The 27,996-nt window shown below is 41.3% G+C and overlaps 1 protein-coding gene and 1 long non-coding RNA gene across 6 annotated transcripts in view; one reads left to right on the forward strand and one right to left on the reverse strand.

The window, feature by feature from the left end:
- Nucleotides 1-27,996, forward strand: part of PLD5 (phospholipase D family member 5) — a 230,082-nt gene that overhangs the window by 192,291 nt on the left and 9,795 nt on the right. For all 3 annotated transcript variants that reach the window (XM_050950429.1, XM_050950430.1, XM_050950431.1), the window contains 3 exons: nucleotides 7,289-7,486; nucleotides 12,495-12,634; nucleotides 14,749-14,914. In XM_050950429.1, the coding sequence (XP_050806386.1) occupies nucleotides 7,289-7,486; nucleotides 12,495-12,634; nucleotides 14,749-14,914 (504 nt within the window). The remainder of the gene's footprint in view (nucleotides 1-7,288; nucleotides 7,487-12,494; nucleotides 12,635-14,748; nucleotides 14,915-27,996) is intronic.
- LOC127049565 (uncharacterized) lies at nucleotides 4-27,996 on the reverse strand. Of its 3 annotated transcripts, XR_007774008.1 has the most exons (6): nucleotides 27,902-27,996; nucleotides 24,462-24,564; nucleotides 16,564-16,734; nucleotides 10,810-10,963; nucleotides 9,635-10,058; nucleotides 4-87 (listed from the first exon to the last, which is right to left on the reverse strand). It is a non-coding gene; the product is annotated as an uncharacterized LOC127049565 (long non-coding RNA). The 3 variants fall into 3 exon arrangements; XR_007774006.1 differs by lacking the exon at nucleotides 4-87 and having other exon boundaries at nucleotides 8,529-10,058; XR_007774007.1 differs by lacking the exons at nucleotides 4-87; nucleotides 24,462-24,564 and having other exon boundaries at nucleotides 8,529-10,058.

A 27,996-nucleotide genomic window follows, 5' to 3' on the forward strand; every position in this document is an offset into this window, starting at 1 on the left:
TGGTACAGCAGGGACAGAAGGCAGCAGCAGAGTGTTAGATGGGTGGTATATATGCCCCAGGATGATCAGGGCCTTATTCCCTGTGGACTGAGGAGAGGTTAATTAAAGCACCTGGAGCCAATTAAGGCCCTGCCAGAGACCTAATAAAAAAAACCCTGCTTCAGTCAGACAGGAGGAGGGAAGGAGAGCTAACCATAGGCACCGACTTCCCCTGGTCCCTGTGAATGCTCAACTCCCACACCGCCTCTGCCCAGCCCTTTCCCCCTCCCCATTCCACTCCTACCCCAAAGTCCCTGCCCTCTTCCCTTCCCCCAAGTCCCCGCCCCTGTCCTATCTCTTCTCTGCCACCTCCCTTGAGTGCGCTGCATCCCCGCTCCTCCTCCTCCCTCCCAGAAAGTCCTAAGTGCCGCCAAACAGCTGTTAGGTGGTGGGAAGCGCTGGGAGGGAGAGGGAGGAGCGGGGAGGCAGTGAGCTTGGGGAGGAGAAGGAGGCAAGGCACAGAGGGGGGAAGCTTGGCTGCTGGTGTGTGCAGAACACCCACTAATTTTTCCCCGTGGGTGCTCCAGCTGTAATTTGGAGGAGTACTGTTTTGATCAGAGTACATGGGGAATGGAAACCCTGCCCACGGGAAAAGAGGGTAAGAAGCCCGAGAAGCTGAAGGGGCTGGGACCCGGAGTAGAGGGCAGACCCGGGTCCCTTCCCTGCTCCCCTTCTCTCCTGCACGAGGGCACTAGCAGAGCCATCAACTTCCAAGAATAGGGGATTGGGTTTGGCACCCTGACCCATCACACCAAGGAAAAGTGTAGGACCCACCATAATAGCATTGGCCATTTGCCACAAGCCACACACTGAAGAACAAGGAGAAAACAAAATATTGCATAGCTGCTCATTCAATGAGCACAGTCCATTATGTACACTGAATAAGGCCAATAGACCTGTGGAAAAAATAGTATGTGATCATGCAATTAAAGACACCATCATAAAGCATACACATAAGGGGACCAAACTAAGGTTGCACAGGCAACCTGAACTCTGGCATTACCTGTCTTTTGAGTGCTTGACTTCGTAACCTTGATAATGATCTTTGAACATATGCATAATATTGGCATGTATGTTGTCGATATATTCTTTGCTTATTTGGACAGTCTTTCTAAAGATATGGTACTGGTAAATACATTCATTTGGATAGAAGGAGGGATCTCAGTGCTTCTTAAAAGATTTAAAGAGTGTTTTTCAAGCTAGTCTAGGCTCCTGGGAGATATGCACCTATCTCATAGAGCTGGAAGGGACCCTGAAAGGTCATTGAGTCTAGCCCCCTGCCTTCACTAGCAGGACCAAGTATGGATTTTGCCCCAGATCTCTAAGTGGCCCCTTCAAGGATTGAACTCACAACCCTGGGTTTAGCAGGCCAATGCTCAAACCACTGAGCTATCCCTCCCCTCATGAGGTGGGGGCAGGCAAGAATTTGTTCTTTTTGGTGGTGGGGCTTAAACGATGTACATTTGTATAAGTATTATGAATATCTGTGTAGTTTTGTTAATCTTTTTGTGACTAAAATTCACAACTTGAATGGTGCTGCAGCACTGGGCTCATTTATTCCTGAAATACTGCACATGCTAAAGAATAGTATGTATCTGGTATAGAAAAAGCTCCCTGAGAAAAGCTAGCATAGCAAAATAATCTGAGCGCTGGAAAATCCCAGAAAAGATCCATGCAGATTCTGAGAGCAGAGTAGATGATGTTTCTATTTGTGTGTAGTTAGATGATTCAATGTGGGGAATATGCAATTATAGTGTAGAAGAAAGCATTGAAACATTCACTTATTTAAAAAAAATATTTTTAGGAAATAAGTTTGTGCAGGAATATCAAGATGAAAGTAAACCATTTAATCATCAATATTCTTAAAAATTAAGATATTTTTGCATTCCTTTATTCCACTTTTGTAGAAATTTTACCAGTTTCCAGAATAAAAAGACTCAGGGTTAAGCCTTATATTTTGTACTGCTCTGTGGGTGGGGAAAAAATACAAAATGAGATCTCCTGTTTACTCAGTCCCAAATACTATGACCTGGTCACTTTCTCTTTTTTCTTTGTTTTACTCACTGACTGAGAGGATAGGCAGCCTCTACTGCTGTGTGTGATTTGTACTCTTTTTTCCTAATCAATATTTGCCAACAGTAGTAAAAGGGAAGAGTTATGAAAGAGAGGCAGCAAAGTGTTAGATTTGATTCCTTTTTGGCTTATTGCTTAGTTTTGTTTTAGTTTTTCTTTGATATAAAGTGGTGAGGAACATCTGCACTGCACACACTCATGTTGGTAAGCCAAGTGGACGGATATTGAGTATAGTTATGTTTGTTTTTACCTCAGGACACTCCCAGAGATTTGAAATGCCAGCTAAGTGTTAGCTAAAATACTCTGTAATAGTTTGCAGGAAACTAAAATCCTGCAATTTACTGGCGGTAAAACCTAAGAAAAGGTTATGCTGGAGCTCTCTTTGCCTCTTCACTGTCTTGACACCTTCTTGTATTTTACATCAAGAAGATGGATCTGTGAATAAGATATTATACATGCTGGATTTGTGATGAGAACCACTCTCTTCTGTAATCCTGTTATAGTGGAGACTGCCACAGTAATCCAGTAATCTTATTAAGAATATTTTACAAGGAAACAAATTTGGCTTTATGGAATTGATCCTCCTATCAATACATTGGTGAGTGATGCAGGTTCTGTAATTCCTATTAATGCAAACTTCCCTTTCCTCCCACATTATTATTACTTCAGGCCCCTATTAGCATGGTATGTGTGCCTACAATGGGACAAGAACTTCCTATGTGTTCTGCAGGTTTTGTAATGAGTTGTTGTATAGGAACCATATATATAGCCCTAGTTAAAACATCCTGGAAACATGGGGCTTTTCTATGTGGGGCTTTAATTTTTGTTCTGTGCCAGGTAACATGCACAACACAAGTCACAGGAAAAATGTGCACATGGGACAGCATGCCCTATGTTGATGCACATTATTGCATACTCACAATGGTGGTTTGCTGCAAACCACAGGCGTAGCATTCTTGGAGGTTATTCTGTGCTGAGCAGTGTGCATTTCTGGGATTTTTCTCACTATGCATAGAGGAAGTGAGGATAGTTCAGATTTTTTAAAAATCCCATGATTCATCTCTCTCTGCCCTGTGCTTCCTTTCTGGGTAGGCTAACACCATTTTCTAATTGCTGTTGTTCAGCACGCACCCAACAATATCCATGCACTATGCTGGCAATCTCAAATACACAGAGGCTGCTTGGGCTGTATTTAATATAGGTGCTCCTGAGCTGTTTGCTCTTTATCCAGCACCGTTCAGCATCCTGAAGATGTCTCGTGGACATCTGTCTATCAATGTCCACAAAAAGATCTTTATTCCAGTGGCTGGCTGCAAGAGCTTCCTGCACCAGTGCTTCTCCCTAGATAGTGATGAGATCTCAGTGTGCCTCCAAGCAGCTGCTCGAGGCATGTTGTAGGGTTTCTGGAGTCTTATCGCAATTATGATAAACTGGAATCCAGGAGCAAATGGAGAAAATCTGGCTGAGAGACAGTTTATACACTGGGGAGGAGGCATCCAGTCAATTTGACCCAAGAGCAGGGGAGGACACACAGGTAAACAAACAGGTCAGTGATTGTCACCCACAAAGCGGTATGGGGATAGCGGTTGGAGGATTCCCAAAGTAGTTTGCAACAGCATTGTGTGCACACAAACAGTAGCCTGGACTAACTCACTTCACAGCAGAGTTATTTCAGTTTGAAAGAGGACTTCAGAGTATGCAATAAATACAGAGTCAGTGCACTACAATGAATTGTGTCATCAATGTGCAAGTGTTTTCAAACTGGATTAATTCCATTTAGTTCTAGAGTGGCATTTAAATATTTTTATTATTATATGATTTCTTATTTACAAGCTGCCAAGGAGCTCAGGTCATTATAGACCTTAGTAATTGATTTATCATGATCTAATGGCTTGTATTACACTCTATATAGCTTGCATTTGGTTTTTGTATTAACCTGCTGTGGTGGTGTTCTGTTTCTGCTTCAGTCATCCATTTGCAATGGGATCTAGTTTCAAACATAGTGGAAGTTATGCACAACAATGTTTCTGAAAGGCCAGGATCTAAAAGGTCATATGAATTTGCTAAAAGGTTTTCTTCAGTGCAATAAATGAATGTTGTGGGTGTTATCCTGGAAGATGCCCGGTGTATTCAGCTCCCCGTACACTTGGAGCTAATGGAAATAAACACGTTGCAAGATATGTCCATCGCTTTCATGACTTGGACATTCATTTCTTTGAGCAAACAGGAGTTTGAACCCATTTTATTAAAATGATTACTCAAGGAGGGTCCTAGAGATTCCTGCTACACCCACCACTGGTCACTCTTGTTTTCATTTCAGAAGATTTACTTCCTTCAGACTTTTTTTTTCTTTATGCTGTGAGTTCTCTCTAGTCTGTTCTTTAGTGGGGTTTTCATTAGGATATAAGTATCTTCCAAAACTCTGGGTGAAGCTACACTGCTCGGCCTATCAGCTGTCACCCTGGAGGATTTTACCAGGGCAGGAGAAATCTCTAAGATGATGCTTGGCTGCATGTTCCAGTCAGAGCAAGTCACAGGGTAAACCTCAGATAATTATTCTTTCAATATAAATCCTTCTCTTTCTACTTCTCCTCTTAAACTATTTTTAAAATGTCGTGTCTATAACAATAGCAGCCTTCACAATGTAACAAGGGAGTATTTTCCCCTTAATTGGGCAACATACATCTTCATGCAAAATCTGTCATTGGCAGATATCCTCACTGCCCATGTCCTGAAATGCCTGCAGGATCATGGGCTTTGTAATTAATGGGGAAAAGAGCAGCCTTTCCTCACCACAGAGTATTCTGCACATAGCTGTAAAAATAGACTCAATGTAGAGGAAGATGTTTCTGTCACAGGAGAGGATTCTTTGATTGCAGATGAAGAAAGGAGAAGGCTGGCTGCTTGATTGCATACAAACAGGGATTGCTCATAATTGTCTTCTAAAATCTAATAAAGTTTTAAATAATGTTAAAAAAACAAACAATAAATGTAGGTGATAAGCATGCACTCTTGAAATGGTTCAGCTCCAATCTGGAAATTGATTGGTTACCACTGGAGTGATTGAGTGATTAGCAGATCCACTCTATCACAAAGCAGCTTTTTTCTTGTCACCAAGGGTATGTCTACAGTGCAAGTGAAGCTGTGATAGTAGTGCAGGTAGCCATTTCTCTGCTAGCTTTAACCTAGCTAGCATAGGTAACAGTAGCAGAATAGACATGGCAGCACAGGCTTCACCATGGGCTAGCAACCCTTCTGGGGTGCCTGCGAATGTGCTCTGGTTTCTAGCCCTTTCTGAGGTCAATGCTGCCAGGTCTACATTGTTGTTGTTACCTGTGCTACTACTGCTACAGTCTCACCTTTACTTGCAATATAGACACACCCTCAATGACTTGGATGGTTTCCTGTTTTTCCATTTTACAGAACATAAGCTACAAAAACTATTTATAGAAAATTGGTCACTGTCACCCGTCGTCATGTTCATTCTGTCAGACCATGCAGTCGGAGGAGTCCTTGAGCTGGTAGATGGAAAGGAACAGAACTTTTCTCTTCCAGTTCCCTGCCAGAGAAATCATTACAATGGCTCCAAGCCTGACAAATTGAGGTGTATTCTTAGGACATAATTATGTCCTTGCCATTAATGGGAAGAGGGTACAGAGTGGAATAGTAAAGAGAGTATTCTTAAAATAAAGGACAGAGAGCGATTACCATGAATACAGACGAAGGAAAATTGTAACCGTATCACTGAGACAGAATCGAGAAGTAGTCATGAAAAGTTGGTTAAGTCACACAGTCCTGATGTACAGTATAATGGAAGTTAAAAAGAAAGCAGCACTGGCAGCACAAAAGTGGGGTTAGAAAATAATTATGTACAGCTAATATAATTTCAGATTGTAAAAAAACATTGAGATAAAACAGAAGGCAGGAGAAATCTCAAACATACAGGCAAGTAGACACAGAGGATCAGGATATAATTATTATGCCAAAGATTATTTGACTAGAATATATGCTGCAATTTAGAATAATTTCTGTCTCCATACTGAGACGTTGTTGTTGTTTGTGTCCAACAAAATGAACTGTTATAATACAGTCTAAATTCTAAAATGCTAGTGCTGTGTTTGTGTGTGTTCATAGAATTATGACATTTTCCACTTCTTTCTGAATTAAGTTAAAAGCTGGCTAAGTCTTGTTGTTTATACAATTTGATTAAGTAATGTTTGTATGTTGAAGCTGACTAATAACTTATTTTTGGAGTGCAACGTGTTGAAGCCTGATGCTCCCCCTATATGTGATTTTTTCCAGAATAGGGTCTGGGAAATGTACATTTTCATTCACCAGGTTTATTCTTGTAGTTTTCTATCAGGGTGTTAGGTTTTGTTGTTCCTCTCAGCCACCACAGAAATGAAATGAAGATCATGAATGCTATTATTGTAAACATGCAAAAACAAACAAACTGTAAGAGGAGCAGCTCTAAAGCAACACCTAAGGAAGAAATAGCCTTTATAAATAATCTCAGACTGGAGGGCATTTCTGTAACAAGTAGATGTCATTCATCAGACGTTTCTTTGGTGGTTTATTATATTTTATTATGGTGCACAATTCAGAAAAAAATACATTGAACTTTTTCACACTGTCATCTTTTTGTCTGAATCAAAACTTTAGTATTAGCCATGTAGTTTATGTATTATCCTTTAACATACCATTGTTGGTAATGTTCTCCACTGTTCTTATCTGGTGTATATTTCTCTACAGATACAGGATATACTAGGGGTAGGCAACCTATGGCACGCGTGCCAAAGGTGGTGCACAAGCTGATTTTCAGTGGCACTCACACTGCCTAGGTCCTGCCCACTGGTCCGGGGGGCTCTGCATTTTAATTTAATTTTAATGAAGCTTCTTAAACATTTTTAAAACATTATTTACTTGACATGCAACAATAGTTTAGTTATATATTATAGACTTCTAGAAAGAGACCTTCTGAAACGTTAAAATGTATTACTGGCACACGAAACCTTAAATTAGAGTGAATAAATGAAGACTTGGCACACCACTTCTGAAAGGTTGCCGACCCAAGACATATACGTATGAAAAATGTATTTTATGTGCATACTGTATATTTCTAAAGATATATGTGTCAGCCAATATCCTGTTAATGTTATGAACTTTAATTTCACAGATGAAAGAGCTTGGTGTCATTGTGTACAACTGCAGCTGCCTCGTCCTAGATTTACAAAGGATATTTGCCTTGTATAGCTCATTAAAATACAAGAATAAAGTGCCTCCAAGTTGGTCTAAGAGATTGTATGGCGTGTATGATACACAAAATAAACTGACGCTGCAGCTGAATGAGACAAAATCAGAAGTCTTTGTGTCGGTGAGTTCTTAAGAGAATGTCTGTTCTTTGCCTGTTTAAGTGAGAGGGAGGGGAATATTATTTAACATTTGAGTTTTATTGGGACCGAGAAATTTGGCCTCAGTTGAACCTCCTATTACAACATTGCCTTTACTACATAACTGAATAGAGACATTGCGTTAGTCTGGTGTTTAATACCATAAATGTCAAATATCACATGTGTTCACACTCAAAAAAAGACAGAACACATGTTGACAGAACATGTGAATAGCTACCATGATGCTGCTTACTCCCTGACAGCAGCTCATTGCTGAAAGAGTCGTCGCTACATGTGCTTCAGCACTCTTGTGTACCCAATCTTCTGCAGGTATAACCTTTCCACTTTTAGGTTTTTAGCACTCTGGAAGTATTCCGATTCAGGAAAGCACTTAAGTGCTTGAGAAATAATGGAACTTAAGCACATGCTCAAGTGCTTCTCTGCAATGTGGCCTAACTTAAGAATATACACACCAGTACTTTTCATTCACCAACATAAGCTGTTGAAATTGAGAGTCATGGCAGTGACTGAAACTGAGCTACAGAGAAAGTACCGTAGTTACCGACTGTACAAGACAGAAGTACAAGGGAAATCTGTGGTTGCTGACAGACTGGATCACTTTCTCATCAGGGGAGAAAATAACCATTTCAATAGGTGTATTGTTTATGGGGAAAATCTGTAACCAAATGTGGAGACTTTCATAGTTTTTTCTCCCACATTTCATATTACGTGGACGCAAAGAATAGTAAATTCACTCTGATTTTCACGGCATTTTAACTATATGTAGAGCACTGTCATAAATGTAGAGCTTTGAAAATTAACTTTTGTATTGTTACTCTTCCCTTGTACTGTAATTCTCAATATTTTTTCTTATAGTCAAGGAACAACAGGAGAGCCCTCATGTGGCTAACTTATTACCTGTACGTTTCAGCTTAGCAAAGAATTTGTAGCTAAATGGATTAATTTTGTACCTAATATTTTAATTATAGCTAGTCCAAATCCTGTTATATTTTTACTAAAATTAGAGCCCAGTATCTATTTTTTTGCAATGTGACTTTTGGTTGATTAATTATCATAATCATCTTATTAACATAGCACTTCCTCCCCATCCCCATGAATGCATCCAGAGTGCTATATAACAACAGAAACTTTTATTTATAGATCATTTTAACATCTCCAACATTGAAACAACTAAAACTGGTTGAGAATGCCCAGTACCAATGGTGGTGGTGTGGGGGGGAAGTGAATAGGAGAAAGTAAAAAGGCCCAGCATACTAAAAAACTGTTTTTTAATGGGGAGAAATGGACTGAGATGGAAGACTAGAATGAGCTCTTGGACTCCCCAAAGCAAAGGTATGATTCCCCATCCACCTAATGTGCAATGGTTGAATCCCTGAAAGGTATGTGACCGTATATATCTATTGAGAAGATTCTCAAGGAAGATCTCAAACAGAGCTAGGGCCTACCCCATTAAGGACTTTAAAAAAACACCACCACCAAGTTAGTCAGTCTGAGACTTTATAAGCAGAAGGCAGAGTGGGTATAATATGATTTTAGTTGTTCAAATCAATTTGTAGACCTGCTGCCCCATTCTGAACAAATAGTGAGTCTTGGTAAAATCTTTTCTTGGAGGAGAATATAGTAATGAGCCTGTAGTCACAGAGAATGTGTTGCTATTATGAGGTTATCATAGGGTGAAGAATGACGCAGCCTGAGCAAATGGAGTGTGGGGGAGAAGATACCTTTCATACCACATTTAGCATGGTCGTGAGTGAAAGTGACACCAACCATTTCCAGACAAATCCTTTTGATAAACGCATGCATGAAAGAAGAGAGCACATCCTCATACTGCAAAACTTAACCTACCAGCGACTCTCCCCTCTCCCAGGAGCAAATCCACTCCAACGCGCTCAGCCGCTGTATCATACTAGCATTCCTCCTGGTTGGAGACTGAATGTGTAGAGCCTACACCGCAATTATATATCACTAGCTAACTGTCCTCAGTTTTCAAATGACCTCTGCAAAAGGCCTCATATACACTGAAGAAAATGGGATCTAGGGTAGACCTATAGTGGATATTGTGCTTCAGTTTGCTCGGTGAGGCCCCGTAATTGATATTGATTGATACTTACCATCTAGTTCTGACTTGAACCATGGAAGAGTAGTTCTACACCCACTTCATCTTCCTTTGCTCCCCCATCCACTGTGCTGCAGTTTCTCCTGATAAATCTTCTTTTCCTCATGTTTGCTTTATTTCCTATACCAAAAGGTTGTTCAGGAAGTGGGAATGAAAAGGAAAGAAAGATGCAGTTTCCAAAACCAGATTTGTCCCTTCTTGAAAACAGGCTTTTCAATATATCATTTCTCACACCAGGCAGCATTGCTCAAGTGTCTAAGGCCTGAGCTACACTAGTGGGGGGGGTTAAACTAAGATACACAACTTCAGCTATGCTATTTGTGTAGCTGAAGTCGAAGTATCTTAGTTCGACTTACCTGGCCATCTTCACGGCGGCAAGTTGACTGGCGCGGCTCCCCCATCGACACTGCTTACTCCTCCTGCCGAGGTGGAGTACAGGCATTGATTAGCAGATCAATTTATTGCATCCAGATGAGACGTGATAAATCAATCCCTGATGCATTAAACACTACCCGCCAATCCAGCTGGTAGTATAGATATACCCTTGGAAAGGAACTGCAGAAGAATTCTATAGCCAGTTGAAAGGGCACAGAGAAGTTTGCTATTAGTATCTAGTTATCCAAGCTGGAATTTGGCCAGGGCAGCAATCCTAATCCTGAAAATAAATGCCCTGGGATCTTTAATGACCACCGTTGGTCAGCAATTTATTTGTATGTCTCTCCTGTAATCATGTTAAAAATGTCGTAATGGACAATTTGCATTTCATATCTGTACAAAGACATGAATGTTAGTGATTAGTTTCATAATGTTTTTTCTGCAACTGTGCCAATGATGGGTATATAGGAAGGCCAGCAAGTCCCTTGCCCTTCTATACCCTCTCCTGTGGAAAATAAACATGGTAGACAAGTCTATTAACTTTACTCTGCCAATTTACCCTGCATTCAAAATGATAACTATTGTTGATCGAGAGGCAAACTGCTTCCAAGAGAGACTGCAGCAGCTCTGAATTGTGTAGCTAGTTTGTCTTTTTGCTGTTAACTTGTACCCCTGAGCATTTCTAGAGAGAGAATAGTCTGTTATCTTTGGAATAAATCAAATTATGTATACAATATGCTGAGAAAACAGATTCAGATAATAAAAATGAATCACCTAAGTTATATATTTTTTTACCTTGCTTCCTGAATCTAAATTAATTGTCTTAAAAATTCTTGTCTTCCAGTCTTTCTTGCTGTGTAAGATCTGAACATCACAGTAAATCAATGGTTCTCCATTCAGGAATCCTCATGGTACAGTTGCTTAGCAACGGTACAGTCTTCCTGAGTGGCTGAGAGAGACAAAAGAAAATGCAGTTGCTTTTTCTGAGAATTCACGGCTCAATCCTGGGAGAGCATGGATACTCTGAACTGCCAATGATCTTAATTACTCTATGTATTTTTTATTATTAAAATAACACTTAGGAACACCAATCAAGGATCAGGGCCTCATTCTTCTAGTTACTGTACTGACAAATAAAGAAGAAAGCCTTTATACCAGAGAGACCACAGTAGAATAGTTGTCAAGATGCAACATGTGGACAAAGCAGACCAAGAGAGTGGGGGAAGGTAGGAAGATGAGGTAACAAAATAAAGAGTTTAGCATGTTCACCACTTGTCTAACCAATGCCTGATGAGAGTGATTTGTAGACAACATGAATGAGGGAGGTTTTAAAGGTCAGATCTTTACAGAGAAGCAAGCAGTACCTTTCACCAACTGTGATTTTCTTAGCAATATGTTACCTTGCATGAAACAGTAAATAGGTTAAGGTCATAAACACTAATTCATAATATTTATGAATGATGTGCCCTGTTAGTGTTGTGGCCTGGATACATCTACTACTTTGTAATGTAACCAGTACTGTGAATCTTTAAAGCAAAATCCTGTGATGTATCATGTAACACCTTCCTTTCAAGTAGAGCTACTTTGATAGCAACGGCTATTTTTACGATTGACCCCTTTGAAAATCTTCCTCTACAGCTATAATTCTGTGTAATGCTCAAACAGCAATTATCTGATTCCCCTTCTGTACCTTGAAATTACAGCTGTATAGTTTAACATACCAGTGGTTAATATTCTCATAGACTCATAGACTCTAGGACTGGAAGGGACCTCGAGAGGTCATCGAGTCCAGTCCCCTGCCCTCATGGCAGGACCAAATACTATCTAGACCATCCCTAATAGACATTTATCTAACCTACTCTTAAATATCTCCAGAGATGGAGATTCCACAACTTCCCCAGGCAATCTATTCCAGTGTTTAACTACCCTGACAGTTAGGAACTTTTTCCTAATGTCCAACCTAAATCTCCCTTGCTGCAGTTTAAGCCCATTGCTTCTTGTTCTATCATTGGAGGCTAAGGTGAACAAGTTTTCTCCCTCCTCCTGATGACACCCTTTTAGATACCTGAAAACTGCTATCATGCCCCTCTCAGTCTTCTCTTTTCCAAACTAAACAAACCCAATTCCTTCAGCCTTCCTTCATAGGTCATGTTCTCAAGACCTTTAATCATTCTTGTTGCTCTTCTCTGGACCCTCTCCAATTTCTCCACATCTTTCTTGAAATGCGGTGCCCAGAACTGGACACAATACTCCAGTTGAGGCCTAACCAGCGCAGAGTAAAGCGGAAGAATGACTTCTCGTGTCTTGTTTACAACACACCTGTTAATGCATCCCAGAATCATGTTTGCCTTTTTTGCAACAGTATCACACTGTTGACTCCACTAATTTATGTAATTTTATTTGCAAATCTCACCTCAAGATGACAAAGAAACACCTCTCCTTTTATTTTAAGTGTAACATTTGACTTTTTGTCTTCACAGAATTCTCCCAAACTCTTTTGTCCAAAAGACAGAGTCTTGGATATTGAAGCTATCTACAACGTTATAGATGACGCCAAACAGTTTGTTTATATAGCTGTCATGGATTACCTCCCTATTGTCTTTGACACAAATGCTAAAAGGTTAGTGAGTGTCCACAATGTATTAGCGCATTGCTGCAATGAGACAAAGCTCTTGCTGCTGAAAATAAATAGCAGGCATTTAGTTAATAGTTATGGATCAATTTCTTAGGGCCCAATTCTGCTCTCATTGAAATCAATGAGAGTTCTACCATTGACTTAACTGGGAGCAGAATTGGGACCTAAGATGAAATTTCTAAGTTCTGGGTTCTAAGCTGTGGATCTCCCTATTGGAAGGAGATCAGAATGTGTCTAGTCTGACCATCTACAAGTGACTGAGACCCAGGAAAACAACAGTAGAGCTCACTTCTGTTTCTTATCTTACTGTATTCAGCACCTAGCTACAACGGCTATTGGCATTGGCATGAATACCAGACAGTGTCTGTGTGTGTAAAAGAGAGAGAGAACATATTGAAGGATCTAATACACAGTATGGAAGCTGTCATAATTTTATTTTAAAAAACAGATCTTTTCAAACTCAGCACAGATTGCACTTCCAGCCATATTACATTACAGCTAGCTCATAACAAAAAAAAGTCAAAAAGGTTTATGCACAATGTTCTTATGGCCTAGATTTTCAAAAGTGCTCAGGACCTACAACTGAAGCCAAATCTGAATAAAATTATTCAGTTCCCCCTTCCCCCAGTTGGAGCTGAATAAATGGCTAAATTGAGAACTACAAAGTATCCAGCAGCTTCCATTGCTCTCAAAGGCAGGTGCTGGGAGCTGAGCCTTTTGGAAATCTGGCCACTTAATTCAGGTTCCTTAATGATAGCTTTTGGCTGCTGGCTCTTTTGAAGATCTATATTTATGCCTTTTTTCACCCTTGCATAATTGGGAAAAAAATGGGTTATGTGTAACCCTTCCAAAACCAGAGGTGAGAAATTTGAGACCCACAAGAACGTTTTTGGAGAAAGTTACTGTCTAAAGCTATACTAGTGGTTTAAAATGGAATAAATCTTTTATAACTTTAATTGTAGTGTTGCTCTGTTATGGAGGAGGCAAGGATTTTCCCCGCTCTATAGAGGAACCAGCTGATCTGTCCCCCTAGCCTGATTAATCCAGAGATCCATGTGAATTTGAGGGGATGATCCACTTGAGACACAGGACCATCTACGCAGAGAGGTCCCTTGCAGTTTTACTGGCAGCTTGGCTTTAAACTTGAGGTATTGCCATAGCTTCCCAACTGGCATTATCCTCCCAGCCTCCCATTAAAGGAGTTCCTTTGGCAATCTCCCTAGATTGATGGTAGAAGGGAGCTGCACATCTCCCTTGGGTTTCTTGCCAGACTCTCTCACTTTTGGCCTGCTCCTCGTCCAGGAGTGGGATCTCTAGACCCATGCTGAGTGCTCTGAGCCAAGGACAGTAGGAATAGTGCCACAGAGACAGCTGTCATGTTTGGGTAAGAATTCACCGTCTCCCCAGCAACTGGACAGTGACAGTTGGGGAGAGACAGAGCCCTCATGTGAGCAAACTCCCATCCCACCCAAAGAATATAGGGACCCTGCTCTGGGGTATCTCTTCTTCCTCTGCTTTCCCCACCCCCCGGCAGGAACTTCTTGAGGTTATTATAGTCCTAGGCCTGAGGTCCCAGAATGCGGAAGAGGCTGACAATCAGGGCTTTAAAAAGTAAGAAGTAAGACAGCTCCTTCTGCTTAAAACTGAGAGTTCTTCCTCTCTCTCTGGTTTGGGTAAGCAGTGCTTTCTGATAGCTCCCTCTTTTCTTTGGAATTGGGAGAGCTGCACTTCCTGTTCGAATCTGCTTTAATACGGTTGTTGAGATGTGCATCACTCCACTGGGCATGGGAGGACTAGAAGTTCATTTTGCATGAATCTTTGCATCCACAGGGGCAGCTCTGCAACCACCCACCCGGGGAGAGCTCGGGCGTACTCACTCACACAGGCCAACAGGGTCTCACTGCCCCCAGGATTGGTTGGTTTTGTGCGAAGCAGGGTGACAAGGGTCTAGCAGAACTCTTCCTGCCACCTCAGTTTGATTCCCTAGACTGCAGACAAATGCTGTTTTGTTTAGTTTTCCCTAGTGAGGCTAGGTCTGCCTTGGTAAAAATCTAATTGATTGCTTTTCCCCCTGAATGTATTGTGTGCTTTCTCCACAGGTACTGGCCATATTTGGATGGGAAGATAAGAGAAGCACTAGTGTTACGAAATATTACAGTCCGGCTCCTCATAAGTTTCTCAAAAGACACAGATCCCCTTACATTTAACTTTGTTTCATCTCTTAAAGCTATTTGCGCTGAGGTTCCCAGCTGTAGTTTAAAAGTTGTAAGTATACACTATATTGGTTCAGAATGAGTCTAAGATGTTTTCAATGCACAAAAATATACTAACGATAAGTATATTAAGATCATCTATATTACTGTGGAAACCTTAAAGGTTCATTGAAAACCACGTGAAATGTGTAATTTCGGGCCAAATTTAGCCCTGGTGTACGCACAACTCTTAACTGCAATAGACTTTAATGAACTAGTAGCAAAGGTAAATGCATCATTAACCCCAATTCAGTCCCCTTCTGCAAGTGAAATATTTTGTATTACCTTGCACGGTGTTCACTGTAATTTATGATCGATGTGGCCAATTTACTAGATGGATTTCAGTGACGTGTTACACACCCTTACAAGTTTGAATTTGGTCCTCTTTTGTAACAATTCCTTTCATTTTACTGTATTGATTTCTGAATGCTCTTCAGTTTTGGTAACAATTGTGCAGAATTTGGATCTCACATGGCAGTGGTAACAACTGTATCTTATATATGCTATAATCATATAATGCAAGTTCCTGGGGACAGGGACTCTCTCTGTTATTTGTTAGTACAGTGGCACTGTTCTGCTAAGCCAAACTGAGGAAGATAGTAATACTTACCACTTACATAGTGTGGTGTTTTTAATCTTCAGAGCACTTTACAAACACTGACTAGTCCTAACACTACCCCCTTGTGAGGTAGATCAGTATTATCGCCATTTTATACATAACAAAACTGAGGAAGGAAAGTTAAATGACTGGCCCATGACTCCATGTGTCACAGCCAGGGTTAGGATTCAGGAAATCCTGGCTCCCAGTCCTGAACACTAAATCTGGTCTCTTCTGGAGAAGCGTAACCAAATGAGTCACAGTTTTATGTCTTGTTTAAATTGAAGAGAATGTTCCATCACTGGAATGCTTATCTGATTGTAGAATAATGTGATCTGACTGTCAAATACACTAGCACCTTCTTCTTCTTTATCACAGTAAATAAAATAAATGCAGATTTTACGTGGACATTATGCAGTTCATTCAAAGTTATGAACGCAGAACAATTATTACTTGGCCACATTGCACATGCAGTATATAAAGAAGTATTTAAGACTGCATGTGCCACATTTCATAGGAACGGGTAGAGTTTTGATGGATGTTGCATTAAATTTGACAGTTGTTCATTAATTAAGGTATTTATGAAATTCAGTGAAAGATACTGGAAGTAAAAAAACAGTCCTCTCTGAAGCACCCATCCCATTTGAGAAAAATCATCTGCTGAGGTTCTGATTTTTTTTTTCAGTAATTCACATTAAATGGTTATTGTTAATTAGACTAACAGCTGCTTTGGAAGCCTGGTTACATACATCACTGAATGTATGTTCTTTTGCATTTAGTAAATAAAGCCAACCAATACTAGATCCATTTTCCCTGTGAGGTCTGAATATACCAATGTCAGGCTTGATATGTTTGGGCACAGTTAACACAGTTAGCCCAGCTCCCATTTTTTTGAATTCCCGTTAAACCATAGGGACAAGTTACCCCTGAGTTTTAAACCTGCAGAAGGAAGTTGGAGCAAATGAGAGCTTTGGCCTTTTGGCATAAGGACAGTATTCAGTTCCATGACGGGTTTGGTATGGTGTTCATATGGCACCTGTGTGAATTACATAGACCCAACTCACCTGTCTGAGGCAGAGCCTTCCTGCCTTTATGGCATCAGTCTTCCTCCAGTCTCTTTTTTATGTCCATCCTTAACTTTCCACAACTGAAGTTTTTTCCATTCCTTGCTCTAGTTCCATCCTCTTCTTCCATTCCTCAGGTAAAGCTCCCAAATAATGTAAATAAAATAAAAACTAAAGAGAAAAGTAAAATAAAGTTCTCCAAGATCGGTTCAGGCTGCAATTCCCATCCCAATCTGCATTGCCTCCATCCTCTTCCTTCCAGTCCCACCTGAATACATTTCTTCCCCAGGACATGCAATTGCTACTCCTCTCCTCAAAAAGTCTTTTAAAACTAAATAGCATAATAATTCCATTATTGAGCCACACCCTGCTGTCACAGCAAACCTCCTGACTATAGTAGCAAAGTTAAGAAAAAGGTTGAACCATTGCGAGAGTAGAAGTTCCTAGGAGTTAATGTTAGTTAACAGCCTCCAGGTCTATGAGACTATTACACATGCAATTAGTATCAGAAATGTTGCGGAACCTTATTAATACAATTCTTTTAAATGTTATCCTTTCCAGTTCTCAGCCACTAAGTACTTGAGGGAAAATGTAGGTAATTTTTTTCTGAACAATTAGAGCACAGAATAGGGTACAGTGTTTGTTAATTAGTATAATTCCTGTGCTGGTATATTTCCTCTCTTTCTTAGAAATACTAATAGAGCCTTAGACTCTTTGCCTAAGGAGGACTTGCTGTAACAACCAAAGGAAAACTAAGTGATAATTGCAGAACACCAGTATTAACACTGCACATTTTTTGTTTCACACACTGAATGATACTTGTATAGTAAGATAAAATTATGAACACAACAAGCAAGGGTAGTTTTCTGTGGTACACTCCTTGTATATTGTTGGTTTCTTGTTCCTGGAGATATACTATCTGAAACATATTGAATACAGACGATTTTCAGTCTGAAACACATGTGGTAATGTAACTTTCAACACAATAATTACAACCCCCAGATTTAAATCCAGTTACAGAGATGGGATAAGAACTTCCAATTAATTTTATGCTGTCCATCAAAAAAACTTTTGCATATTGGGCTGTTACTGAATTTTAACTAATGACAGACTAACCTACAGAGGTTGTTTTGCTGTGATTAACAACCTAAAGCTCAGCCAAAGCTATTTGAGCTTATATTTCCTTAAATAATGCTTGCTTGCTTATTGTTTTTGTACATTTTTGGTTCTAGCCAGAATCAGAAAGGGTAACATTGTAGAAAAATGTTAAATAAAAAAGCAGGAGAAGAACAGTTAAACTTGAACTCTGGAAAAAAATTGGTTTCCACTCAGTGTCAATTTTAGGTAAATGTTCAGTTTCGTAGTGGTTTTATTTTGATTAGTTTCCCTGTCTCAGTCTGATATGACACACTGATACCCTGGAGTACAAATTCTATACAAAGGAATGAAGGTATTTAAACCCAAACTAAATCCCATGTAAAAAACTTACTGGGTGAGCCTACAGCCTGAATTATCAGTGTTGTGATGTGTATGTTACCTTTCAAGAATATTAGAGTTTAACAGTGAACAGAAGTTAGAAACCCAGAAAATTCAGAGTGAAGTTGCATCTAAAAGAAAACCAAAGCAGAATAGATGATCATAGTGATCCCTTCTGGCCTTATAATCTGTGCACATATGGAAATTTATAGTTAAGGTAACCATACTACCTTAACTCTGCCCCCCGTAGAAATGCCAGCTTCCCTTGCCATCTTCCATACATTTGGGTTGAGCCTCTCCTGCCAACATAGCGCTGTCCGCACCAACGATTTTGCCGGTGAAACTTATGTCACTCAAGGGTTTCATTTTTCCCCATTCCTGACTGACGAAAGTTTTACTGATACAAAGCGGTAGTGTAAAGAAAGCCTAAGTCTCCTTGAGAGATATGGATTTAGGTCACATCCCTCTTTTCACTATTTCCTGCTATCTAGCTTAAGCAGCTCCCTGCTCAGCATGTTAGATTTTGTGGATCCAATCCTTAGACACTAAGCTTTCCACATGCGTCGTAGAGGGAGCCTAGGCACCTAACTTGGGCTGTAGATTCCACTGTGTGGAAAGGTGCCCAGAAAAATGTATTTTCACATCCAAGTCCCTTCATGGATCTGGCCCATGTTAATTGTTTAACAGAGTGAAACATTTTTGAGTTACTTTTCCTCATCTCCAAGTAACTCAAAAATGGTCAAATATAATTTTCCCAAATGTAGACAAAAATTCACCTTTTGGATGAGCAACAATAAGGAGATTTAATCTCAGCTGGCAACATTTTTATTTTTAAAGCTATAAACTCTTGCAATAGGCCTTGTCATGGTACAATTCCCCACTCTGAACCTTAGCGTCCAAAAGATGGGGTACCAGCATGAATTCCTCTAAGCTCAATTACCAGCTTAGAACCTGTAGCTCTGCCACCAACCAGGAATTCCAGTGCCTGGTACACTCTGGTCCCCACAAAACCTTGCCCGGGGAACCCCAAGACCCAGACCCTCTGGATCTTAACACAAGGAAAGTAAACCCTTTCCCTCACCGTTGCTTCTCCCAGGCTTCCCCTCCCTGGGTTACCCTGGAAGATCACTATGTGATTCAAACGCCTTGAATCACAAAACAGAGAGGAAAATGCACCTTCCCCCCTCCTTCTCTTTCTCCCTCCCAGACTTTTCCTGAGAGAAAGTAATCCTGGCACAGAGAGAAATCAGCCTCTCTCTCCCTCTTCCCTCCTTTCTCCCCACCAATTCTCTGGTGAATCCAGACCCAGTCCCCTGGGGTCTCACCAGAATAAAAAAAACAATTAGGTTCTTAAACAAGAAAAGCTTTTAATTAAAGAAAGAAAAAACAGTAAAAATCACCTTTGTAAATTTAAAAAAAATGAAATAGGTACAGAGTCTTTCAGCTATAGACACTGGGAATACTCTCCCAGCCTAAGTATTCAAGTACAAATTAAAATATTTTCAGCAAAATACCAATTTGAATTCCTTTCAGCCAAATACACATTTGAACTTCTTCCAACCAAATACACATTTGCAAATAAAGAAAACAAACATAAGCCTAATTCGCTTTATCTACCTCGTACTCACTATTCTGGATCTATAAGAACCTGTATCAGGGAGATTGGAGAGAAACCTGGTTGCATGTCTGATCCCTCTGAGCCCTCAGAGTGAACAACAACCAAAACTAACAGCAGAGCACAAAAACTTCCCTCCCTCAAGATTTGAAAGTATCCTGTCCTCTGATTGGTCCTCTGGTCAGGTGACAGCCAGGCTTACTGAACTTGTTAACCCTTTACAGTCAAAGAGATATAAAGTACTTCTGTGCTATTAACTTTTCTTATCTGTTTATGACACGACCCCCCAAATAGCTGACAGTGTGGAAGTACACTGGCAGTGAGTTCTCCCTAGAACTTTAAAATAAACAGATCAATAAACACATGCATCCTTACATATGCCACTAATTAAGTAAAACTGCAAGATTTTTCACATTGTAAGGACAATTTTTAGCCAGTTGATTTTAGGGAACTTTCACAGGAGAGTGCATCAACTTCTTGATCTGTTGCCACTGCAGACCTTTCCCGGTTGTGGAGAGGGTCACCTCTCCCACACCACCGTTACTTTTCCCTTTTTCGTAGACACCGTCAGGCCACTCAGCGTCATCTTCTCCCTTGGCTGTGAACTGACAAACCTGTAAGTCTCTGTAATAAAAGGGCTTTAGAGAATTAATGTGGTACACTCGGGGCTTTAGGGAGGAATTGGGAAATGCTATGAGGTAGTTAACAGCTCCTAGGCGCTCTTAGACCGTGAATGGCCCTTCCCATGATGCTTCTATTTTATGGGCCTGTTGCACCTTTAAGACCATAACCTGGTCTCCTACCTTGAAGGAACGCTCTCTGGTATGTCTATCATACCAGGCCTTTTGCTCTTCCTGAGCCTCCTTTAGGTTCTCTTTAGCAAGGGCTAAAGAGTGTCGGAGGGTGCTTTGTAGGTTGCTTACAAAGTCCAGAATATTAGTCCCTGGAGAAGGCGTAAACCCCTCCCATTGCTGCTTCACCAACTGTAATGGCCCCTTAACCTCGTGGCCATACACAAGCTCAAACGGTGAGAACCCTAATCTGGGATGTGGTACAGCCCTGTAAGCAAAGAGTAACTGCTGCAACACTAGATCCGAGTCATTGGAATGTTCATTCACGAATTTATGTATCATGGCCCCCAAAGTTCCATTAAACCTTTCCACCAGGCCATTGGTTTGATGGTGGTATGGGGTGGCAACTAAGTGATTCACCCCATGAGTTTCCCACAGTTCTTTCATGGTCCTTGTCAGGAAATTAGTTCCTGAATCCATAAGGATGTCGGAAGGCCAACCTACCCTGGCAAAAATGTCTGTTAGGGCCTGGCTCACAGTTTTAGCCCTGGTGTTGCCTAGAGCTACTGCTTCTGGCCATCGGGTAGCAAAGTCCACGAAAGTCAGTATGTACTGCTTTCCTCTGGGGGTCTTTTTTGGGAAAGGACCCAGAATATCCACAGCTACTCGCTGAAATGGGACCTCTATTATGGGGAGTGGCTGGAGAGGGGCCTTGACCTGGTCTTGGGGCTTTCCCACTCTTTGGCACACCTCACAAGACTGGACATACTTGGCAATGTCCTTGCCCTTGGAAGGACTTCCCCAACCTGTCTTTGGTTCTGTTCACCCCAGCATGGCCACTGCGATGATCATGGGCTAAGCTTAAGAGCTTCCCCCAGTACTTAGTTGGAACCACCAACTGTTTTTGTGGATGCCAGTCTTCCTGGTGTCCACCAGAAAGAGTCTTCTTATATAAAAGCCCTTGTTCTATAACAAACCGGGATCGGTTAGAAGAGCTGAGAGGCGGTGGGGTGCTCCGTGCCGCCGCCCAAACTTTCTGAAGACTGTCATCTGCTTCCTGCTCAGTCTGGAACTGTTTCCTGGAGGCTGGAGACACCAGTTCTCCCTTAGACTGTGGACTTGGGCTTGGTCCCTCAGGAAGCGATGTAGGTGATGGGGTTGTTTTCGTGGCTGGTGAACCGCTCTCCGCTGGTGCACCAGGTGGTATTTCAGGCTCTGGCTGAGCCTCTTGGGTATGGTTGTCTGCTGCTTCTGCCAGTTCAGGCTCACTGGCGCCCTCTGGCGTTGGGGTTGAAGGTGTGTTTGCAAGCGTTGGCGTCAGTGCTGGCAATGGTTCTGGTGCTGGTTGCGTTTCCAGGTTCGGATCTGGGACTGGAAGTACTGTGGCTGTTGCAGTCGTTGGCAGGGGATCCGGGTCCACTACCTCTGTCTGGGTCTCTGCTAACACAGACGGGGCCCCTGTGGATGGCTCAGGAACAGGGATGGGTCTGGAAGCTTGCCTGACTTGGCTGCGTGTAACCATTCCCACCCTCTTGGCCTACTTTACCTGGTTGGCCAAGTCTTCCCCCAGTAGCATGGGGATGTGATAATTGTCATAGACTGCAAATGTCCACATTCCTGACCAGCCTTTGTACTGGACAGGCAGTTTAGCTGTAGGCAAGTTTACCGCTTGTGACATGAAGGGGAAAATTGTCATTTGAGCCTTTGGGTTGATGAATTTGGGGTCCACCAAGGATTGGTGGATAGCTGACACTTGTGCCCCCGTGTCTCTCCACACGATAACCTTCTTTCCGCCCACTCTCAAAATTTCCCTTCGCTCTGAGGGTATTTGAGAGGCATCTGGGCCTGGGGATCTTTGGAGTGATGGAGATATAATGAACTGCACTCGGTTGGGGTTCTTGAGGCAGTTGGCCTTTATATGTCCCAGTTCATTACACTTGAAGCATCGCCCAGCTGACTGGTCACGGGGTCGAGGTGGGTTACTGAAGATTGCTGAGGTGAGAGAATAGGGAGTCGGCGGCTTTCCTTGGGTTGTAGGTGGGGTCTTGGGTTGCCCTCGGATATAGGGTTTATTGTCGGTGTGACCCCTGTGATATTCGCTCCCCTTTGATAGTAGCTCTTTTCTTTTCTGCCACTTCCATCCATTTGGCTCCAATCTCCCCCGCCTCGGTGACAGTTTTGGGCTTCCCATCTAGGATGTACCTTTCTATTTTCTCAGGAACACCATCTAAGAACTGCTCCATTTGTATCAGGAGGTGCAGCTCGTCCAGATTATTAACCTTTGTTCCTGATATCCAGGCTTCATAATTCTTTGCAATGTGGTAGGCGTGTCGGGGGAGTGACACATCTGGTTTTCATTTTAGGGCTTCTAAACCCAAACCTCTGTCTGCCTGCAGATAGCTATCAGGGAGAGAAATAAAAACCTCACTGGCTTTTGGATTCTATCTTATCTATCTATCTATCTATCTATCTATCTATCTATCTATCTATCCCAAACGCTGCACACCATGTCATGGTACAATTCCCCACTCTGAACCTTAACGTCCAAAAGATGGGGTACCAGCATGAATTCCTCTAAGCTCAATTACCAGCTTAGAACCTGTAGCTCTGCCACCAACCAGGAATTCCAGTGCCTGGTACACTCTGGTCCCCACAAAACCTTGCCCGGGGAACCCCAAGACCCAGACCCTCTGGATCTTAACACAAGGAAAGTAAACCCTTTCCCTCACCGTTGCCTCTCCCAGGCTTGCCCTCCCTGGGTTACTCTGGAAGATCACTATGTGATTCAAACTCCTTGAATCACAAAACAGAGAGGAAAATGCACCTTCCCCCCTCCTTCTCTTTCCCCCTCCCAGACTCTTCCTGAGAGAAAGTAATCCTGGCACAGAGAGAAATCAGCCTCTCCCTCTTCCGTCCTTTCTCCCCACCAATTCTCTGGTGAATCCAGACCCAGTCCCCTGGGGTCTCACCAGAATAAAAAAAACAATTAGGTTCTTAAATAAGAAAATCTTTTAATTAAAGAAAGAAAAAACAGTAAAAATTACCTTTGTAAATTTAAAAAAAATGAAATAGGTACAGGGTCTTTCAGCTATAGACACTGGGAATACTCTCCCAGCCTAAGTATTCAAGTACAAATTAAAATCTTTTCAGCAAAATACCAATTTGAACTCCTTTCAGCCAAATACACATTTGCAAATAAAGAAAACAAACATAAGCCTAACTCGCTTTATCTACCTCGTACTCACTATTCTGGATCTATAAGAACCTGTATCAGGGAGATTGGAGAGAAACCTGGTTGCACGTCTGATCCCTCTGAGCCCCCAGAGTGAACAACAACCAAAACTAACAGCAGAGCACAAAAACTTCCCTCCCTCAAGATTTGAAAGTATCCTGTCCTCTGATTGGTCCTCTGGTCAGGTGACAGCCAGGCTTACTGAATTTGTTAACCCTTTACAGTCAAAGAGATATAAAGTACTTCTGTGCTATTAACTTTTCTTATCCGTTTATGACAGGCCTTTAAAGGAGAAATGCCTCCTCAGCCCCAAATAGAGCATTACTAATGCAGTGCTTTCACTGAAGGTGTACACTGGAGGATTTATTGTGTGGTCCTGAATGCCTTTGGACAACTGACTTGTTTCAGTAACAAAGTTCCAGTTGCATTATTGCTTTTGTGAGAGGAGAGAGATTCTGCGAACAATAGCCAGCATGTCAAAGAGTTAATGAGTTATCTGCTTTGCTTGAAGTACACATTACATTTTCAAGACATCTATATTTGCCCTGCTGCGTTCGCAGTTTCCAGCCCTGCCTGTGATGCTACACAAGTTGGCTGAATTGGACAAAACTTGTATTAGGCAGTCTGGACATTGGGCTGAAAATATATTAGTAATTTGGCATTAAGATATTACCTTGATGGCTGATCTCAGGAAGAGCCCACAATTTGCATGTGATAAGGGGCCAGATAATTTTACCTTAAGTAACATAATTATGCAAGGAAATAAAAAGCAAAACAAAATTACCTGGCATTTAGATCTTATTTGGGAAGATAAAATATCCATTAGCTTTTCTTCATGCAATCGTCTTTACAATAGCGCTTGTGTTCACATAATGGGATGTGCAGACCTTAGAAGCATTAAAAGGCGTTAACACAGGATATAGCGATATACGTTGATAAATGCACCGTCTTGGGCCAAGGTTGTATCAGTTAAAGACTCATTATGGCTCCTCTCCACTCAGCTCCTCCTTTGTTGTGCAAAGAAAAACCCAAGGCTGTTCTTTGGGGAGGGGGGGTTTGGGGGGGGTGGGAGTATGGGCATGTTTTGTTTTTTTAACCCAAAAGCTCAAAGCGTTCCATCAACCTATGGACTCCAAAGATGCAGCTTCACCTCCTCTGGAGGTGGTGAAGTAAAGACAGTATGGTACAGACACAAGTTGCTCAGTATCAACTCTGTTTCCACCAGGATAGACTATCTCAGCATCAAACCCTCCTTTATTCTCTTGGCCTGAGAGTACTCCCTCTTCAATGATCTCATCCCAAAATGACCTTACCTGCCCCTCAAAGATTGCTTTCTAACCATCATCTCTGCTTCCTTACCATTTGAGGTTGAGAAGGAATTCTCTCGTGGGTTCCTCTTCAGAATATCTTAGAACAGTTCAGAACCAAATCATGGTCCTCTGGTCAGAGTGTGAATTGGCCCCATAGAGTGTATCACTCTAACCCTGCCTCTCAGTCCTTTTACGACGTGTGTACCTCCACAATTAACGTTAGTTGACCACTTTCTTGGTCTGAAGAAATTAAGGTTTGGTCCCCGAAGCTATCTACCTAAAAGACTCCAAAGACAGAACCAAAGATATTGGATACTGCTTTATTATTGTCATATTTAAGTATTAGAGAGACATGGTGGGTGAAGTAATATCTTTTATTTGACCATCTTCTTTCTCGGACATGTGTGGCTCAAAAGCTTGTCTCTCTCATCTCTCTTTGATCCAGTAAAAGATATTTCTTCACCCGCCTTGTTTCTCTAATATCCTGGGACTGACACAGCTACAACTACACTTCATACTATAATGAAGTATGGCAGGTAATTTCTAGAACCTTGCTCGATACAAATATTGTTGAAGTATCTGCTATAGCTGGTCAGATCCTGGCTTCAGGTATCATCTTTAAGGATTCATCTGGCAGCTAATTGCAACATCCTTTACAATGCAGAGGACTTTGTGATCATTATTTGAAGCATTCAAATATTTTCTTCATCTATATCTTCTGGTGAAATCTACTGTGACTTCTAGGGATCTTAATCTGGCCATTAGCTCTGAGGTGGCACCAAGCATTCTCTCTATCAGGTGCTTGGCTGATTGGTGCTTGCCCGTATGCTTAGGGTCTAACTGATAGCCAAATATCGGGTTCAGAAGGAATTTCCCCCCCCAGAACAGATTGGCAGTGAACTTTGGGGGCGGGAGAGGTTGCCGCCTTCTGCAGTGTGTGGGTGAGGGTCACTTGCCACGATTACCTGATTACATCCCACTCATTTCCTTGTCTTTGTGGGAGTCTCGAGCATTGTGCACCTCTGTCCCTTCTATTTTCTCCCTGTGGCACATAAATAGCTTAGTCTCCTGAGGACTGTACTACTTTGGTCTAATTTCAGTTGTTGGGTTTAGTGTGTGGGTGTCTTGTGGTGCTGGTGACCCATTCTGTCCTTAAACTCTGACTTGATGACTCTACACAGACTGATTCCATTTGTAATCTATGGAGGGATGGTTCTTTGTATGAGTGTAGCACACATATAAAAACTACAGAGCAGCAACCTTAGTTCAAATGACCTGTTTTGCTGCCTGATTCTCTTTTCTTCTTTCCATGAAAGTATTCATGGCCATCCGCTTATCACTGGGGGTACATCCAGGTGTTCCTGATACTGTGTATTCAGAAGTGAGTGCACATTTTTGGCATGACGTACCATGTTGATTAATAGCTGCGTGCGTAATTTTGGCTCAAGTCACTCAGTATGTACAGTAAACAAATTCAGTACAAAATCCCCTTCACTTTTTTTTTTTTTATGAAACACAAAGAAAGACATACAGATGTAACCAAGAACATTTTGCAGCTGGTGGGGGGGAGGGAAATAGAAAAATTCTTGGCAGAGTGGGTTAAAAATAGCTGTTTGCCTCTCATCCAAAGCTACATATTCATTGAAGCCAAGTCTATCTATTTGAGCACGTGTTCTTGCAGTTTTTAATGTACTAGAGATATTTACATTACAGTTTGCATAATAAATTTTGCAGTATTTGTTACCCTAAGAAAAAGATTTCCATGAAAGTGGTTTTAACTGTTCTAGATACAATATTTTACATCCAGACTAATGTAAAATGAGCTCCTCTTTCTATCGGCCTGATCCAAAACTCATTAATGTCAGTGGAAAGACACCCATTGATTTCAGTGGGCTTTGGATCAGGTCCTGTAAAGTCTTCATGGGAACCATATATTTTGCTAGTTTACAAGTAAAAAGGATTCTTATTCTAGATCTGAATTTTGACAGTCAAATTGGGCACTCCCCTTCTCAGGGTCATCACAAGGAATAAAGATTCTGCAGGCCAGCTTCTGTTCTGAGTTATATGTACCTCTGCAAGGTCATTGACAGTAGTATTACTGAATAGCTGCAAATGAGAGCAGAACTGGACCATGCAATTGCAACTTAATGATTTTATTAGAACATTAGCCAGAATAGAATCCAGTTCATTCTCACACTTTGGTGCTGGCTCTGCAGTACTATGTATAAAAATAAAATGTTATTTTAGTTACTAAAGTTGAGTAAATATAACTTAACTTTTCCACAAAATTAATTCTCTGACCTCTTTCAGAGCCTTCTTGGAAAGTCTGTTTCTACCATGAGGCTTATAGGGGTGTCAAGGTGTTCCCCCTACTCTGAACTTTAGGGTACAGATGTGGGGACCTGCATGAATAACCACTTAGCTTATTTTTACCAGCTTAGGCAAAACAGTCACTGCCACCACCAAATGTTTTTTAAAAATATTTGAGGAAGAGCTATTTGGGAACTCTGCCTTCCCTCAATTTTCCCCAGTCCTTATCCCCTGTTTCCTGGCAAGATTTGACTAATTTCCCTCCCCCAAATCTCTATACCCTTTTTCCTGGGTAGACTCAAGAAAATTCCCCCCACCAATTCATGGTGAGCCCAGATCCAAAATCCTTGGATCTTAAAACAATGAAAAATCAATCAGGTTCTTAAAAGAAGACTTTGAATTAAAGAAAAAGGGTGAAAGGAATACCTCTGTGAGATTAGAAAACAAGATGGTCTCACAGACAACAGATTCAAAACATGGAGGATTTCCTCTGGGCAAAACCTTAAAGTTACACAAAAACCCAATTTGATTCTCCCTCTGTTTGCAAAAGAAATGACAGCATGAAAAATAAAGAAATCTACCACATTCTTATCTAAATACTCACTAATTTAAACAAGGGTTAGATGGTTGTTTTCTGGATCTCTGACTCCGGCAAAAGCACACACCGAAGAGACAAAAGACTTTTTCCTTCCTCCCTCT

This window comes from Gopherus flavomarginatus, chromosome 4 (genome assembly GCF_025201925.1).
Source record: "Gopherus flavomarginatus isolate rGopFla2 chromosome 4, rGopFla2.mat.asm, whole genome shotgun sequence".
Taxonomy (NCBI): Eukaryota; Metazoa; Chordata; order Testudines; family Testudinidae; genus Gopherus; species Gopherus flavomarginatus.